Genomic DNA, 19,375 nt, shown 5'->3' with positions numbered 1-19,375 from the left:
TTGAGAATTCAGTAAATTATTGCCTTAAATTTTCAACTGTACAAAACCTAAGGTTTGTTGTGAAAGTACTCTGCCGAGAAAAAGAATGCAGCAAAAAAAAAAAAATTAACCTTGCAGAAAGTTGCCGACTTGCATTTCAAAGCTCCTCACTTATGTGCCAGATTTCTTTGCAGCATGGCAACTGAATTTCTGCTTGCTGTATGCGCGATGTCGAAGCCCATGCTGACCGCGAACCCGAACTCGAATTTTGCACATGTACGCTCTCGTTTTCGTAAACGATGCGAGGCTGTGCATTCATAATTGAAAGGTTTCTCTGTACTATCTATCCCTTTTAAAATGTAAATAGTGCAGAGCATTTTGTTGATTCGGAACCATACTGCACATCTGTAACCACTATGAAGAGGTTTTGCAGTTAGTACTCCTTAGGCCTTACCTGCAGTCTTGCAACTTAGCGTGCTGCATCGGGCACTTTGTTCTAGAAAACTTGATAACGGGTGCAAATTAAATCGCACTGGCGAGCTTAATCAAGAGCAGCACACGTGGAACCAAATTTGGGTGCTGGGTGCTTCGTTGTGGGTGTGAGATTTTGGAAGGCCATCTTTCATGCACAGCGTGAACTAGTGGTGCAATTTTATATGCGTTCCAAATACGGACGGAGGCGGTCTATTCTATCGAGTCACACGGGATTGGCTCATTTGAGCCGTGACGGATGCCGTGACCTTCTATGTCACGTGAGCCAAGGTGTCGCGCGTCAGTTTTCGTCCGTTTCTCATGCGGAGGAGAAGGAACGGTCTGAAGAATGGATATAAATAGCTACGAGGTGGCTTGGATCGGATTTAAATGTAAGCGCTTTGCACCTTTCACTATCCGAATACTTTGAGAACATGGCGTCGCAGCAGGCCTCATGCACTTATGCTGCGATTCAATCCTCCCTCCGTTGTAGCCACCCCGTCTGTTTGTCCATGACCGTTGTCGTAGACAGGCAGACAGACAATCAGACAGGCAGACAGGTGGACAGACGGACAGGTGGACAGACAGACAGGTAGACGGACAGATGGACGGACAGACACGGACGGACGCAGGCAGGCAGGGCAGGCAGGGCAGGGCAGGCAGGGCAGGGCAGGCAGGGCAGGCAGGGCAGGCAGGGCAGGGCAGGGCAGGGCAGGGCAGGGCAGGGCAGGGCAGGCAGGGCAGGCAGGGCAGGCAGGGCAGGCAGGGCAGGCAGGCAGGGCAGGCAGGCAGGCAGGGCAGGCAGGGCAGGCAGGGCAGGCAGGGCAGGCAGGGCAGGCAGGGCAGGCAGGCAGGCAGGGCAGGCAGGCAGGGCAGGCAGCATCACCGAGTGCGTACTATGTCCTTGTTTGTTGTTTGTGGCACTCTTGAGCACCCTTGTGGAGTGTTCACAGCATGAAGCCATACATGCACCATGTCAGGAAAGAGGCGACTATACTCGGCAAAAACTTTTCTTGTCCTTGAAAGGAATGCTACGGGGGCGGAGATTTCTGCCCATGTAGCCCTACATGAAGTAATTCAATTTACGCGCATCTCGTAATGCATCTCGTAATCTCGATGAAAAGTGGCAGGAGGCACACCATCAGTGTTTGATGTATACGCAGACTCGGGCGCCGCTTAGTCTTTGAGGTATACGTAAAAAGACGACGATACAGGGCTTTTCACGTGTCGGAAACCCCGTTAAGGTAAATAAATACAACTGTCTTGTTGCTGTGCACTGCATCCTGTTTCGAACTGTTCCACATAGAAAATAAAAAAGGAACTTTTATATTTCACTTTGAAAATGTGTGTACTTTTGCGGAACTACGTTTCATGGCGATAAGATGCATGTGATTTGGCTCTGTAGCCTTCGCTTCAATGCCAGTAAAATCTGTTGCTGAGTATGGGGAAGGCAGAGTCATCAATGCTGTTGTTGAACAGCTCGCAGATGACTGCCTTGAAGCTAGCAGCTTGGATGATGACGATCGCCAGATTTATAGGGTCGATTTTATGAGGTCTCGGATATTGAACGTGGCCTTTCTGGATTCGAAAAAGAGCTGATGTATCTGTGAAAGGCTTCACCCAGTCCAAGCTCCGAAATGGAGTTTAAGATGTGCGTGTGAGAGATGATGTCAAACGCTGTTTCCAAGTCAAGACCCAGGATGCCTGTTACGTCGCTTGTGTTCACGTCTATGGTTTGATGTTTTAGCAGCTTGATGTCTGGCCCCGGAGCTGATCGTTCATTAAGGTTTTGAAGAACTTCCCAAGCGTCACTGGTGGACAAGGGCTCTCCGGGCTCAGTGCACGGGGGTTCAGTGTAAGGCGAGTAGTCTGAACAGCTTGAGGAGCCCATGGGTAAATATCTGTGAGCCAAACCATCCGGTATAGCGTCTTCAGAATCAAACTGTCTGGCGGCGTGTATGAGTTTTGCAATGTCTTGCCTTTGATTACTCTTTGAATGTGACTTGTTCAAAAGGTGCTTTAGCAAATTCATTTCTCTCCTATTCTCAATTAGCCATCAACAGAATTGCACACCTCATCCCACTGCTGCCTAGAGAGCGTCTGGCAGTGGTCCTCGATGGTTCGGTTAAGTTTTGCAATTTTCTCGCGAAGCCAACGATTGAGCCTCTGCCGCTTCCACTTATTGAGAAATGATTTCTTGGCCTCTAGGAGGTGCGCAAGGCAACTGTCCATCCTATCCTTTTCAAAATTCGTGTGTATCTTTTTTGTCACCTCACCAACGTCTTCCTTGAGCTGTTTGGCCTATTGATCCAGGCTAGGGGTTGAGTCTCCAACTTGCGGGCATTTTTTTCTGATATGCCGGAAGTAATCCCAATCTGTGAAACTAAACTCTCTTACGGGCTCGCCCTTTACACTGATATGGGTAGCTAGGACATTATGGTCACTACCCAGATCCACGTACAATTCGTGCCAAGTAGCAGATTCAACATTTTTAACAAAGGTAAGATCTGGCGTGGAGTCCCTCGTGCAGGAGTTACACATCCTGGTCGGAAATGCTGGGTCCGGGTCCCCGCAGGGGCGCCTGCGCAAGTAGGCGTTTGGTGTGTAGCAACACCACAGACCCGAGCGAACGGTGGGGGGGGGGGGGGGGGGGGAGTTTCGGCTCCCTCCCAGTGGCTTTGCCATGTCCGGGGTAAAGGGGATCCGAGGGGTCGAGCCGACGTCGGGTGATTGGACCTTTAAGGCCCCCCGGCGGAGGCAACACACCCCTTTGGCCCCGGCTTCATGTAGACGGCACCCCTGGGCTGACCCACCCAGGGGAAACCAGCAGTCGCCTTTTCCTGTCTCTGCCTTTCTTCATCTTCGTCTTTCCCTCTTACTTTCAATCTTTCCTGATCTCTCCTCTCTTTAATTTACTTCTGTTTTTCCTGGTGGCAAGGGCTAACCTTGTGTGCCTATCCAAACTAGGGTAAACCATATTGGGTTATAGTAACTGCGTACTGCTGGTGTTGCGCAGACATCCCCACATGCTCTGGCACGTCCGCTCGTTGGACTCCGTGGTGGGTGGTAAGCGCCGTTACCGAAAAATACACATTTTCCTATGGGATCCTCGACCCCCTCTTTAACTGATCGTGCTTCGAAAAGGGTACGCACTGACGAAACTTCACTACTTTGGCCCCAAAACAGAGAAACTTTCCCAAAATACCATGTCCTCCACTGCGAACAATCATCTACCATAGCTAGAGCAATCTCGCCCTTCCTTGTGGCCAAGTGCTTCAGAAAGACCATTGGAACCGGTTATAAGGCCACGAAGATGGCAAGTGAAGATCTGCTTCTCGAATTAAAAGACAAGGAACGGTACAATAAACTCTCGCACCTCGCAGCCTTTGGTAACATCCCCGTCTCTGTGAGCGCACACCCTACCATGAATACAGTGAAGGGCGTGGTATCGGACGTAGATTTGACGACACTGAGTGAAGAAGAGCTCTTTGATAGATGGAAGGACCAAGGTGTAATACATGTCCAGCGCATCAAAATCGGACGTAACAACAATGAAATAGCAACAAAGCACTTGATATTCACCTTCAACTCAACCCACCCACCCACCTGAGAATGTCGAAACTGGCTATGTAAAACTCCATGTCCGACCCTTCATTCCAGACCCGAGGCGTTGTTTAAAATGCCAGCGATTTGGTCATGCATATCAGAGCTGCCGAGGACAGCCGATGTGTGCTAAGTGTGGCACAACCGGCCACAGTGCTGATGAATGTAGTCATGACGAGGTCCTCTGTGCTACCTGCGAAGGTAGTCACCCCGCATACTCCAGAGCGTGCCCAGCCTGGAAAAGAGAAAAAGAAATAATAACTATAAAAGTTAAGGAAAATATCACATTCAGGGAAGCAAGACAACGGGTGTCGTGATCATTGGCACTAAAAACACCTTTTGCCGAAGTGGTGCAACGAGGGGCGGCACCACAAAGGCCCTTGGCAGTTGCCCGGACCGCGCCTTGCGTGCCGAGGCCAATGCCACAAGCCCCTATGGCGGGAGCAGCCAGCGCTGCCCTGCCCACATTCAGCCTGTCCACACCAGTGACCTCTACAAGCTCTGGCAGCAGCCAGGGCAATCACGAGGCCAAGGGGGCTTCATCAACCCCTAGTTCGGTGCGGACAAAGACTTCGTCGATCGAGGCGAAGTCTAAGCGACGCACAGATCGCTTTTTAGAGCGGGCGTCCAGTGTCTCACAAGAGGCTATGGACACCAGTTCAAGCCAAACGGCGCAGGAAGCGCCGAAGGAGCGGCAAGCTTCTCTCGATCGCTCCAAAAAGGACAGAACGCCGATTACAGGGCCTGACAAATGCCCTGTAAAACGAGCTAATCTCCGTCTTCTCTGCACACAGCACTTTTTCCCTTTTTTTTTTTTCCACTACGGAAAAATCGTACTTTAAATTGTAAGGGGAATACTTAGGAATTTAGATGACGTCCAAGAACTTCTGAGTAAGTTTAACGCGAAAGTGCTATGTGTGCAAGAAACGCACTTAACTCCTAAGCACAAGGACTTCCTACGGCAATATAATATTTTCCGAAAAGACCGGGAGGATGCTGTCATCTGCTGGTGGGGCCATTATAGCTGATCAAAATATAGCATGCCAGCACTTGAACCTCCAAACGGCCCGTGAGGCAGTGGCCATTCGAGCTGTACTTTTTAATAAACTGATTACCATATGTTCTGTGTACATACCACCACATCAACAGCTACACAGACGTGATCTGGAATCATTAATAGATGAACTCCCAGAGCCGTTTCTGGTTCTAAATGATTTTAATGCACACAATGTCCTGTGAGGCGATGCTCGCTGTGATGCGCGAGGACGTCTCATTGAGCAGCTCTTTTTCTATTCTAGTTTATGTCTTTTAAATATAAAGGAGCCTACGTATTTTAGCCTTGCAAACAACTCGTACTCCTCCATAGATCTTAGCATTTCATCACCGTCGTTTTTACCTGTTTTTAAGTGGAACGTTCTTAAAAACCCTTATGGGAGGTGACCACTTTCCAATCATCCTGAGTGCGCTGAACAAAGGTCAATTACCCCGCAGGTTTCTCGATGGAAGATTGACTCAGCTGATTGGGAAGGGTATAGAACTCTTACACACATGACATGGACTGAGCTGTCTGCCCTGACCATAGATGAGGCTGTCACGTATTTTGCGGCTTTTATACTTGATGTCGCATCTAAATGTATTGCCAAAACGAGCGGCATGTCTTCTATACGGCGAGTCCCATGGTGGAACGACGCATGCAGGAAAGCACGGACCACTCAGAACAAAGCATGGGCATTGCTTCACCATTCCCCTGCAGCAGAAAACCTGGAAAATTTCAAGCGGGTCAAATCGCAGGCAAGGAGAACGCGTCGACAAGCTAGATGAGAGAGCTGGACAAAGTTTATATCGAGTATCAACTCGTACACAGATGAGGGAAAAGTGTGGAATAAGGTAAAGAAAATTAAGGGCCAACAAACGTATTCCCTTCCACTAGTAAATAGCCTCGGCGAAAGCTTGGAGGATTAAGCCAACTTTCTTGGCACACATTTCGAACACATATCGAGCTCCTCACACTACTCCGAATCTTTCTAGAATTACAAGGCACGTATAGAACCACAATAGTTAGAATGAAAATCCGCAAGAAATGAGGCATATAATGCACCATTCTGCTTAGCAGAACTGCGAACAGCACTCAGCTGCTGTAATACATCTACCCCAGGTTCTGACAACGTAATGTACGCGATGCTGAACGAACTACCTTCCGAAACTAAAGAAACCCTCCTCTCTCTTTATAATCGCATATGGTTTTCAGGTGTGATCCCCTCCTCCTGGAAGGAGGCTGTTATAATTCCAACTTTGAAGCAGGGAAAGAATCCCTCTACTGTATCAAGTTACAGACCTATAGCGTTAACAAGCTGCCTCTGCAAACTATTTGAAAAAATGATTAATTGCCGCTAACTCCACTACTTAGAAACAAATTGCTTGACCCATACCAGTGCGGGTTTAGAGAGGGCCGATCTACCACCGACCATCTTATACGTATTGAGGCACACATACGTGAGGCTTTTTTTCATAATCAGTTTTTTTATCTGTGTTCCTCGACATGGAGAAGGCCTACGATACTACGTGGAGGTTTGGAATATTGAGAGACCTCTCACACATAGGTATACACGGTAATATGTTCAGTGTCATTGAAAGCTATCTGTCTGATCGTACCTTCCGCGTTAGAGTCAGCAATGTTCTGTCCCGAACATTTGTACAGGAAACCGGAGTGCCACAGGGAGGGGTGCTCAGCTGTACGCTCTTTATTATAAAAATAAATTCTCCCAGTCTGTACATCCCACGTAATATCTTTTATTCAACATATGTCGACGATGTGCAAATAGGTTTTCAATCGTGTTCTCTTGGGATCTGTGAGCGACAGGTTCAGCTCGCCCTTAACAAGGTATCCAAATGGGCTGATGAAAACTGGTTCAAACTGAACCCACAGAAAAGCACCTGTGTCCTTTTTTCACGAAAAAGAGGCTTGCACCCTGATCCTGAACTGGTCGTTAAGGCTGAGCGTCTACCCGTAAACACAGAACATAAGTTCCTAGGTATAATTTTAGATGCGAAGTTAACCTTTGTACCGCACATAAAACATCTTAAAAATAAATGCTTGAAAACAATGAATGTCCTAAAGGTGCTGTCACGAACAACAGGGGCAGCGACAGAAAGTGCCTTATGAATCTGTATAGAAGCCTTATACCTGTGCCACACGGGCGCGCAAAAAGTCTTTTAAGTAGGCGGTCTTTTAGGAAGTTGAAAGACTTAACAAAGAGGTGTTTGCGGCGCAGACACACGGCAGCAACGATCTCCTTTTAGTGTTTTCGTTCGAAGACGCTAGCAAAAGTGTGGCGCTAGCAGTTAAAAAAGAAGCAATGAAAATTAAACGATGTATCACGATGTACAAATTAAAGACTTGTTGCACTGCTCGTTTCTTCAAATAACTTTAAGAATAAGAGATAAAGAAACGCCAATGTGAAAGTTTGTTGCACTAGTTAAGGGGGGACGCGGCTTTTGAAATCCGAAAAATCACGAAAAAGTCGATTTTTGGCAAATCGCATATTCGGGCAGTATGTGTCATAAACTACCTTTTCTGTAAATATCAACGTCTAATTCGTCGCGAAACCATTTGAAATAAAGTTTAGAACATGCCGCGGCGGCCCTCAAGCGGTGCGCGAGCGCTCAAAATACCCCAACTTGGCGTGATCGCAGTTTCTCGACCGCTCGACGGAGTGCCGCCATTTTGGTGTTGTTTTGTTTGTGAATTCTTGCTCGTTCTTTCCCCGCCACCTGCGTCGCCGGCGGCAGCGCAGGAGAGGAGCAAGCCACTCATGATTGGAGGGCTCACGAGAGCTTTGAAGTTTCCCGCGGCTGAGGCGCGCAGCTGGAATTGGGCGAAGCGCGCTCCCCAAGGACGCGGGGGAGCCCGCGACTGCCATTGGCTGCTGCGCGCGATGACGTAGCGCTCTTGCGCATAATGTGGCCGATGCGGCCGCTCGTCTGCTGCTCCTCCGTCCGGCGTCTTTGTGTTCCGCTCGCTTCCGTGTATCGTTGCAGCCGTTCGCATACTCTCCACGTTTCAACTGTCTTCGAAACGATTTTCAACCGTCTTTACGAGACGATTTTCAACCGTCTATACGAGACCGTTGTTGTGTTCGCTCACGATGTGCCCAACGAAAAAGAAGACGCTACAATCGTTCGGTGCAAGGAAGCGAGCTATGAAGCTTGTCCGCGCGGCGAGGCTCTCTGCTTGCACGTGCGCCGACGGTGATCGCGCCGACGGTACCTGTGGGGCAGCTTCTGCTTCATCTACGCAAGAGAGTGGTCGCATCGACGCGCCTAGCAACGGGACTCCTGCTCCGCTGGTGCAAGAATTTGTCGTTACAAGTGCGCCTGGTGTCTCGTGCTCATCGACAGTGGCTTCCGCATCTTCTCTTTCATCGGCCTCGAGTGCAATCGCGTCGTCAACTGTGCATTTGCGAACAAGTTTCCTGACGTGCGAGGAGAAAGAGGCGGCGGATCAACAACGCGCTGCTGTGCAAAGAGAACTTGGCGCTATGCCAGCGACGGAGCGGAAATTTCAGGCAATGGAGCGCGATCATGAAGCTGCCACCGCTACAAGTGAAGGCGAAAAATTTTTCCTTGTGCAAATGGATGCCCTAGACGACCTGCTATCTCGGACCCCGTGCCACCGGTGCACCGCGATTGGGATGAAGGTACGATTGGGATGGAGGCACCCAACTTGGACTTGCTGCAAAGCTTGAGCTAGTATGCTTGCATTGTGGAGTAGTTTCAAGCTCATGGAGTTCATCTCGTCAGGATGACACAAAGGCCTTTGATGTGAATGTAAGAGCCATTATGGCAACAAAACAAATAGGCAACGGACAAACGGCTCTCAACGACTTTTGGGCAGCGATGAACGTGTCCCATCGTGGCCTCCATCACAAGACCTTTCAGAAGCACCTGAAGAAATTCAGGGAACCGCAGACACAATGCATAGAAAATTTCTATGCAGAATCTGCTTCTGCTGTAAAAGCCACTTACAAAGAAATGGATCAATATTTCACCAGAGATATAACAGTTTGTTATGATGGAACATGGGCACAAGCGTGGGCACACATCCCATATTGGAGTCGGGGCAATTATCCAATACCATACGGGCCTTATCTTGGACGCCGTTGTTCTGTCTAATCAGTGCCTTGGTTGCCAAGTAGGGCCAAAGCCTGGAGACGCAGACTATGCATGCTGGCTGGAGAATCATGTGTGCCAGAAAAACACACTCTAAATCGGGGAGAATGGAGGTTGAGGCAGCTATCATCCTCTTTTCACGCTCACTGTCGAAGCGCAACCTCCGTTACACAACGCTCGTGTCTGATGGAGATAGTGCCACCTTCTCTGCCCTTGTACAAGAAAATGTTTATGGACTGGTCCCCATTTCAAAAGAGGAATGCCTGAACCACGTTCAGAAGAGGATGGGGACTGCACTTCGCAACCTTGTGCAGAAAAGTGACAAGGCTTTGGGAGGGAAGGGCAGGCTGACAAAGGCCCTCATCGACAAGTTGACAGATTATTATGGCTGGGCCCTACGGAACAATTCCGATGATGTGGCTGCAATGCGGCGGGCAGTGATGGCATCGTACCACCATGTGACGTCGACGGATGAGGAGCCGCACCACGACTTGTGCCCAGAGGGTGCAGACTCCTGGTGTCGTCACAATGCCAGCAAGATTACCGGTGTTCCACCTCCGAAGCATTCGTACAAGCTGCCACGCTATGTTGCAGATGCACTTCTACCCATTTATGAGAGGCTCTCACAGGCTTCTTTTCTGCAACGCTGCCTGGGAGCTAAGACGCAGAATGCATCAGTCCTTTCACTCTGTGCTGTGGTCCCTCATGCCCAAAGAGCAGCATGCGTCACTGATTGCTGTGGAGACAGCACTGCATGATGCAGTGCTAAGATACAATGCTGGCTGCTACAGGGCCACCCAAGAGCTAGCATCATCAGTGGGGCTAACACCTGGCCACCTGGCCATTCAACGGGCAGCCGAGAAAGGTTCTTTGCGCTTGAAAAAGGCTAAGAAGCGATCCCTAGAGAAGATGGAAAGGCGGCAAAGAGAGTGCCAAAGGACACCTCCAGTTACGCTGCAGGTTCATTTTAGAACTGCCTATGTGCTCAAAACTTTCAAACGTCGTTTTCTCAAAATGACTTTTTTGGCTAGTGAGGCTGCTTATTCCAGCCATATCTCTGGAACCACTCATTGGATTTTTATGTCTTTTTTTATTATGTACATGAATAAATTTCTGAGGGGGTGACAAGCCCATTTTTTTAATATATTGTGTGTGTTATTTATTATATTCAATCAAAATTTGATTGATAATATCCAAATCACGAACACAAAGTTTGGTGGTCTGCTAAAACTTTTCGGCAAGGAAATCCAAAAAAAGGGCTCTGTTACCCCCTGGAGTATCAATCTGGGAATCATCATAGTTAATTTCACAGTTCCAGCACCTTTTGAAAGTTCTCCAGGCCTGGAATAAGAGAACCATGTTCACTACCCTGATATTCTGCTGTATCTTGAAAACCAGTGAACATAACTTGATGAAATTGTGTAGTTCTTCTAATGCTTTTTCTATAAGTCTATCCTGCAAATTTCATTAAGATATCTCAATAAACAAAAAAAGTTGGTATCCGATGGTAGCCTCCCCCCTTAAGGAAGCATTCCTATAACTAGCGACGTGCACAAGTCCGTCTGGCACCACTGGGCTTTTATTCACCGTATTTGTTTTTCGCTGCTTTGACTGCTCTCGACACGTTATGGGCGACCGTACGGGAGAAAAAGCGAGGATCGCAAGCCTCACGGCCTGCCTTCTCGCTCTAGAAAGCGAGGCAGACGCTGCAAAAGCCGCCAAGGAGAGGATAACGTGTCTGCTTCCGACCATTGCAGACGCTACCTTTTCCGTGGGGCGCCGGCTGCTTGATCTGCGGAGTTGGCCATAGACGCTCGGACTCGGACCACATGAATGACGGGCAAACACACGACTGCCACGCTTTCTTCGCTTGTGCAAAATGGCGCGGTGCGAGACCGAGCGTCGCCACGTGATATTGCCGATGCGTTGTAGCTGCTTACGAGAGTAGAAAAGGAAATAACCATTAAAAGAGTTCATTACACCTTCTGCAGGATATGAAATTTGTTTTTACAAACAGTTTTGGCGACAGAAAAATAAGCATTCGCTCTTTTTTTTCCACCACTCGAAAATTGCTGGCGCCCACTGGTTTCGAGGCTACTCATTCGGAGCCGTAAAAGAGATCGACGAACTCCGCTTACGAAAAAGACCGCTTCTGAAAAGGAGTTCGCTCTGTGTCGTGTGTCTGCTCTCAGGAACTCCTTTTCAGAAAAAGACCGCTTACTTAAAAGACATTTAAGTGCCCGTGTGACAGGGGTATTATACGCTCACGCCTTTAGTATGGGGCAATAGTCTATCACTCTGCCTCTGAAAATGTTGCTCTGAAAAGCGCTCTGAAAGTGTTGGACCCTGTTCATCATCAAGGCATCCGCCTGTCCACAGGCGCCTTTAGAACAAGCCCAGTTGAAAGCCTTTATGTAGAATCGGACGAGTGGTGACTCCATCTGCAGAAAACATATTTTTCCTTCATATATTTCCTTAAAGTAAATGCGAACAGTGAGCAACCGCATATTCCACCATCAAAGACCTGTCCAGCTCTCAAGTTTTTTTACAATCGACCCGCAATGGCATGCCCTTTCTCGCTGCGTGTCGGAGACCTAGCTGAAGAAACAGATGTCCCACTGCTTGTATACCACCTCAGCCCCCCCGCTCTGCGGCTCCCGCCATGGCAGTGGCAGGTCATAGACTGTGACACATCTTTGGTAGCTCTCACAAAGCATGCCTCCCCCATACACATTCGGATGTATTTCTTAGAGCTGCAACATGATTATGACTGTCCAGAATATTATACTGATGCATCCAAGTCCCATACTGGCGTGTCCTATGCGGCGGTCGGCCCATCCTTCTCGGATGCCGGCGTTCTGTCCACCAGCACAAGCATTTTTACAGCCGAGGCTTACGCGTTACTCGTAGTCGTTAAACACATCAAAGAACTGAATACGCCAAGGGTAGTTATATACACAGACTCCCTGAGTGTCGTAAAAGCGTTGAAAAATCTTACAAAACACAGAAACCCCATAATTATAACCCTCTATTCAGTACTCTGCGTGGCATATACTTCCAAGCAACATATCGTCGTGTGCTGGGTGCCAGGACATCGCGAGATAGAAGGAAATTTGTTGGCCGGCCAGCTCGCCACGTCAATTAACGGAAGCTCTGCCAACTCTTCAGTTGCTGTCCCTATAATGGACCTAAAACGAAACATACGAAAAAGCTCAGGGCTTACTGGCAGAAGTTATGGGATCTACAAACTCGTACAAGTTACACTTGATTAAACCATACCTCGGTAACTGGCCACCCACGTCAAAAACACTCCGTACAGAGGTCAGCCTGTCGGCTTAGAATAGGACACACACACAGCGCGCGCACACACCTTTTGTCCCGTGGTGACCCACCCAGCTGTCGCAGATGTGGCAGTCTACTTACCGTACTCCACATACTCCTTGAATGCTCTGAGCTAGAGGCTTACAGGAAAAAATTTTCCACTAGCGTACAAGGAACACATACCCCTTCACCCAGCTATGTTTATTGGTCGCGAACCTCTTTTTAAATATAATGCATTGAATGCATTATTAAAGGAAGTAAATACTTTCCATGTTATCTACTCAAGTGATCAGTAGCACAGGCTCTGAAAGTAGGCTGCAGCTGTGGATGCTACATCCAAAGAGAGCACCTGTCTCCCAGCCCTTGGGACCAAGGGCGCTGGCGAGGTACTGGTGCTAATATAACACTCCTATTCTATGGCGTCATCATAACGTAAGACTTGTTCTCACCTGGCATGCTTCACTTCACTTTCATGATTTTAATAAATATGTCTTACGCACCTTTAAAGCGCAGAATCTTAGGCCCTTTTACAGCCATTTAACATAACCATTGCTCTCATCCGATATCATTTCCTGGCACTCTTTGGCCATCAATGGCCCTTGGCGTCATTAAACCACATATCATCATCATCATCATCTGGGTCCGTGGCCAGGGTGAGGTTTAAGTTCGCCGCTGCTTGTCACAAATCCTCGCCTTTACAGGATGACCGCAGATAACCCCAAGCCTGATGAGGAGTGTTGAAATCACCCGCAACCACAAGCGGGGAGATACCAGCCCTGGCGACAGCCCTACTCGAGAGTGCCGCAAACATTTGTCTCGAGTCATTTCGTGAACTATATATATGCAGAATGAAAACACTACTGTTGAAATGACCCCCCCCCCCCGAATAATTTCCACCAATAAGTGTTCCACCTTACTAATGTTCATTGAAAGATCATGCGAGATATTGGTGTATCCCTTAGATACGAACATGCAAATGCCCCTTTGTCTGTCCCCATGAAGTGCGCGAGATGTGTAACCCGGCAGCATGGCAGAATCCGAAAGCGTCTCCTGAAGCGAAATGGCGTGCGGCTTTTCAAAGTGAGAACGAATGAACTGCTGAAGAACTGCCTTCTTGCAAGTAAATCCCCAGCAGTTCCATTGCCAAATCCTGAACTCTTTAGGCGGACGCGCCCTGGTTAGGCTCGAAAAATGTGCCTGCGTTCGAGCACGTTGACCTTAGCGTCCAACGCACAGAAGTTAGCATCCAATGTATTGACCTTAGCATCCAGTGCGCTGAATTTGTCCGCTAAGGTATCGACCTTAACATGAACCAATGCGACTGTTTGGCTAAGTGACTGGAACATGTCTCTGATCTCCGTTTTAAAACTGCAGTTCCTCATGAAGTGCGTGCCTTGTCAAAGCCCTGTTTTTGGCTGGACAACAGTACACTACACTTTCATTGGTGTTTCAACGGGCGTCTCCGCGGGTTTTTTTACGGGCGTTTTCATGGCTGTTTCTATAGGCGTTTCCACGGGCGTTTCCATAGGCGTTCCCCCGCCGCGGTGGTCTAGTGGTGGTGGTCTAGTGGCTAGTGGCTCGGCTGCTGGCCCGCAGGTCGCGGGATCGAATCCCGGCTGCGGCGGCTGCATTTTCGATGGAGACAGAAATGTTGTAGGCCCTTGTTCTCAGATATGGGTGCACGTTAAAGAACCCCAGGTTGTCGAAATTTCTGGAGCCCTCCACTACAGCATCTCATATTTATATGGTGGTTTTGGGATGGTAAACCCCACATCAATCAATCCATAGGTGTTTCAATGGGCGTTTCGAGTCTAGTGACCTGAGGAGGTTGTCTAGTGACCTGAGGAGGTTGTGGAGCCTCACTCTTAGCGTTATAAGCATTCTTAAGTGCGACTATCTCGACTCTAAGTTGCGCGGTCGCCTTCTTTAGTGCAGCATTCTCCCTTTCCAGCTGAATAATTCTATCATTGTTCTGCTCTGGCAGCATGCCCCCCCCATCACCTGTTTCTGGGAGCTTTTGACGCGATCAGCCCACTCGGTCGCTATAGCAGCAGGCACATGAATGCTGACGGCCGGGCCCCGTGATCGGGAACAGCTCCGGGACTGAGAAATGCTTGTGGATCGGGGACCACTCCTGTATCGGAAGCGCCCCCTCGAGCTCCTGCACTGGGACCTAAACTTGTTGGTCGATTCGGACAGCTCGTGTATCGGTGGGAAGTTCTTGGCAAAGTCGCGTCTCTCTCTCTTGCACAGTCTGACGATTTAAGGTATCTCGAATCTTTGTGTATAGGTTCTGTCGGCCGTTGGATGAGGCCCTCCACAGAAGGCACACTTCAGTGAGCAAACGTGCTGGTCGCCAGGGGAGGCGATTCCACAACCTCGACAGATAACATTTCCTGGAGTGGGACACACTTCAGCTCTGTGGCCTAGTCTACCACAGGTGTAGCAGACGTCAGTATGCCATCGGTAGAGGGTGCACTTGACTATGCTGGAACCACACGTGACGTAATTTCGGACTCGGAAGTCCTTTAAAGAGGATAACGACTGTGGTAGAATTCTTGATTCGCCACACTTCGAGAACAGATTCCTCGGTTGAATAAGAAGTCTTCTGAGCTCTTCGTCCTCAATTTCCCTATCGATGTTTCTGATGATGTCCTTGCATGTGTTGTCGGGCGCAGCAATGTAAGAGCTGACCTCATACCCTGCGTTGATAACGGTGATGGCCTCTAGACTTGCGTAGGCCTTAGCGTTGCCTTGCAATGGCGTACTAATCACAACAATGTTCTGCACAGCGTTACGACAAACGATGTATTCTGCGATATCCGCAGCTGGGAAATGCGCCGCTGTCGAGAGGGCTTGAGACATCCGGACGTTACTGGTACTCTTGACGTTCAGGCCTCCCCAAGGCCTAACAATGATTTGAAAATGCTTCCTTGGTAGATGAGGCAGCCTTGACGCTTTGGGTAGGCATTTCTTCACGTTGGCGGCAGATCGGGTGTCAGCGTTCTTGCTGTATGGTCGGCCTTGAACTTCAGCGCCCGCCCCGAGTGCTTTAGTTGACTTACGCTTACAAAGCGCCGTTGTCCATCCAGAACACTGGAATTCTTCAGGAGAAATGTCCTCCCCTTGCACAGTGACTTGCATAGCTATCTTGAAAGCTGAAATGCGCTGAGCTTTTCGTTAGGCTTAGCTAAGCCTAACTTTAGGCCTAGCAAGCCACAGTGTGGTCTAACAAAAAGTCCTTCAAAATTCGGTAAAAGATCCATCCCCGTGACAAAATTGTTTACACGTCTTCAAGACTTCGGGCGTCAACTGGAGCGAAAGGAATCAAACACATAGCTAACTTTCACAGAAAAAAAAAGGTGAACAAGCAGGAGCCGATGTTTAGACGACCGCATAAATCGGCTCCCTCTAGCATTTTCCGACCTGCGAGAGTGGGGGGGGGGGGACATCTGTTGCGATGGTTTAATTACGGCCAATGATGATGCCGACACTGCGGAACCGTGCACAGGTTGGGGCATTGTGAATGAAGTACCTAGCGAGAGCGATTTGTAGGAATCGGATTGCGAGAACGACTGAACTTTGGAGCCAGTGCCTCATGCAGCTTATGCCACGGGCCTCAGCGAACTAGCAATTTGCCGTTTTGAATGAACTCGAGACCGCCCTTATCGCTTCTGTTCTTCGATACACAAGCATCACGGACTTTTTGAACCAAAAAGTTTGCGTTTTCACTCGCAACTTTTTTTAAAAGCTTTGTTTCATTTACTATGAACTTCACGATACAGCGAAAGGATGCCACGTCACGCTCAGGTTCATTATAAGCGGGCTGGACTGCGTTTCGAATACTTCGAATAGTACTATTGTAGTGCCAATCAAACAGAGTAGCAAAAATTGTTAGAAAAGTATTTCATATATTTGTGCACTTCTACAAAGAAAATATTTTCGGTGCGGCCCTACAATATGGCAGTTAAATCAGATACATCGGAGCACTAGGCTCACTTTGTAGCTCATTAGTTCCAGTTTGCTCTTTAGATGCCAAAGAAAGTATGCCAGGAAACTGCATACATTGATTCACACCCGCCCAGCCATTGAGATTTATCAAGCTTGGTAGAGCATTTGTGCTGAACTTGTTCTTTTCTGAAAATGTGATGTCTGTACTTCTGCAAAGCTGATCATTTACCGGGGTTGAAGCTTAAACTTGTCATTTCTTTCAGTAAGCTGACATTGTGCAAGAGAGAGAGCCTGTTTGTAAAGAGCGAAATTCTGGCATTGCAGTTCTACTTGCTCAAATTTATGTTAGGCAGTAAGAGAGAAATGTGCACATTAATTTCCCACAGCCCAGCCCCAGTGAACGCTCATGCAGATAGCGAGCCGCCTCGCTATTTCTTGCGAAGCCATGCTCGGCAGGTCTCGCACGAGCATGTTGCCGAGAAGCGAAAGCTGGAGGCCAGGGGGAAGAGCAGTGGCAAGAAGAGGCGCCTGTGGAGCCCCCCTGAGCAGGCCCAGCCCACGGAGGATCCGGCGTCAGCCAGTCCCGGCCAGCATTGCAGCCAGGGACTGCCTCACGGTGGGAGGACATATTTCGTATAACATTTGTTCTGGTCAATCATGTTGCTAGTGATGTTGAATTACTGCTAGAAGAGATCAAGGTGCATAACGGATCGCGTTTTGGCATCAAGCTGCAAATGTTAGTGTTAGCTGCAAACCTGAGCACTAGGTTTCTTGATGATCGAGCTATTTTAACTCCTATGCAGCATGGATTTAGGAAGGGCCTCTCCACTGTAACCCAATTAACTACTGTAATTCACAGTCTCGCTAGCGTTGTCGACAAATCAGGACAAACTGACATAATATTTCTGGATTTTAGGAAGGCGTTTGATCTCGTGTCACCCGCGAAACTAATCGAAAAACTTGTTCTTCTGGACGTTCCCTCATACCTAGTAAATTGGATTTCTGCTTACCTCACTAACCGTAGGCAATTTGTTGCAATTGATAATTACTGTTCGAGTGACCTTGCTGTTACTTCTGGAGTTCCCCAAGGAAGTGTTCTTGGACCTTTATTGTTTAATATATACATTAATGACATAGTTGACTCTATTACTGAACCTGTACAGATAAAATTATTCGCTGATGACTGCTTACTCTTTAATGAAATTACCTGCCAGCAAGACCAAATCACCCTAAACTCTAACCTTCAAAAAATTTTAACATGGTGCGAACGCTGGGACATGCAGCTTAATATTGATAAAACAGTATTTATGAAAATCACCAAAAAAATTAATAAACTTTCGTTTACGTATAATCTTGCATCCATGCCTCTTACAGAGGTTGATGAATATAAGTACCTGGGTGTCATCATAACTAATAATCTCAGTTGGAACTCTCACATCTCTCACCTTTGCGACTCAGCCTTCAAAAAACTCTGCTACCTCAGACACAAATTAAAACATGCTCCTCCCGAGACCCGTCTAACCGCTTATACCTCTCTTGTCCGTCCTAAGCTTGAATATGCAGCTATCGTATGGGATCCTTACACTAAAACTAACATCGATGCGCTAGAAAGGATCCAACGTAAGGCAGTAAGATTCATCTTCTCCAAATATCGCACCAGTGACTCTCCAAGTGACCTAATGGCCCAACACAACATTCAGTCCTTGCAACTAAGAAGAAAAATTCACAGGCTTAAATTTCTATTCTTACTGTATAAAAATAAATTGTCTCTTTCTCCTGAACCTTACATAAAGCCTCTCACTGCTCGCCGAACAAGACATCGCCACTCTGCCACATTAACGCCTTACAATACCAGAACCAACATCTTTAAGTATTCCTTTTTTCCTCGAACAGTAGCCGACTGGAACAGCCTACCTCTTAGTACACTCAGCAACACCGACTCTATCGCATCCATTTCATCTTAGATCTAGCCCTTCCTCTTTCAATACAGTGATCCAGTATTTTACTAACTCCTTTGTACATTGATTAGATAGTTCTGTATTGTTTATCTTCTCGTATTGTATATTATTTTCTTTGTATCACATTTCTTTTAGTGCTCATTTACTTGTTAGTAGATTCACTTTATTGTTGCTTTGTATAGATCCTACTTGTATATATTCTTGATATTTGCAGACTTTGTACTTTTGTTCGTACTTTTCCCCTCCTGCCTGGGCCTATTAAGGCCTGCAGTATTCCTAAATAAAAAAATAAATAAAGCAGTTAGAGATCATGCTTAACACTCTGATTCGGTCTTCGTGGCTTTTGCGCCCGTTGCTAGGCCTGAGGTTCGACAACCAACTGCTTAGCCTGATCAAAAACATATGTTTTTCTGCCACAGATAAGCTTGTCATAACGGAGCTTAAACGGGGAGTGCTGTGCTTTTCCAAATTCGATAAGGCGCCTTCTGGCTACACGAAATTCCGGGGCAAAGTCTTCACTGAAGCGGTATTCTGTGCCTTTCAGTTTACTGCTAGACGAAAGGAGTGCTTCTTTATCCTTGAAGTGGGCAAATTTTACTATTATCGGACGCCATTTCCCCTCACGATAAGCTCAGTCTATGGGCACGTTCTATGTCACGACTTCGAATAGTCATGCCCAGGCTTTTGTGACAGAGATCAGTAACCAGTTCTTCACTAACACGCCACGCCTCGTTTCGCACATCACTGAACCCGTAAAAGATCAGGTTGCGCCTTCGGGATGTGCTTTCCATGTGGCTAATCCGGTCAGACAGCCTAGTTACCTGAGCAGCGCTGTTAGTGGCAACACTTTCAATGATTTCAAATTGAGACTGAACATTTGAAAGTGATAGTAAGTCGGATTCTATTTTGGTCAATCGCGAGCG

General features: G+C 47.8%; 1 protein-coding gene across 1 annotated transcript in view; it reads left to right on the top strand.

Moving 5' to 3' along the window:
• LOC119186684 (uncharacterized) overlaps nt 1–19,375 on the top strand; it is a 165,403-nt gene that overhangs the window by 15,388 nt on the left and 130,640 nt on the right. The window contains exon 3 of the mRNA XM_075882339.1: nt 16,881–17,110. Within this exon, the coding sequence (XP_075738454.1) occupies nt 16,881–17,110 (230 nt within the window). The remainder of the gene's footprint in view (nt 1–16,880; nt 17,111–19,375) is intronic.

Source organism: Rhipicephalus microplus, unplaced genomic scaffold (genome assembly GCF_043290135.1).
Source record: "Rhipicephalus microplus isolate Deutch F79 unplaced genomic scaffold, USDA_Rmic scaffold_12, whole genome shotgun sequence".
NCBI lineage: Eukaryota > Metazoa > Arthropoda > Arachnida > Ixodida > Ixodidae > Rhipicephalus > Rhipicephalus microplus.
Note: the sequence above shows the minus strand (reverse complement) of the source record. Positions and strands in the feature narration are given on the sequence as shown.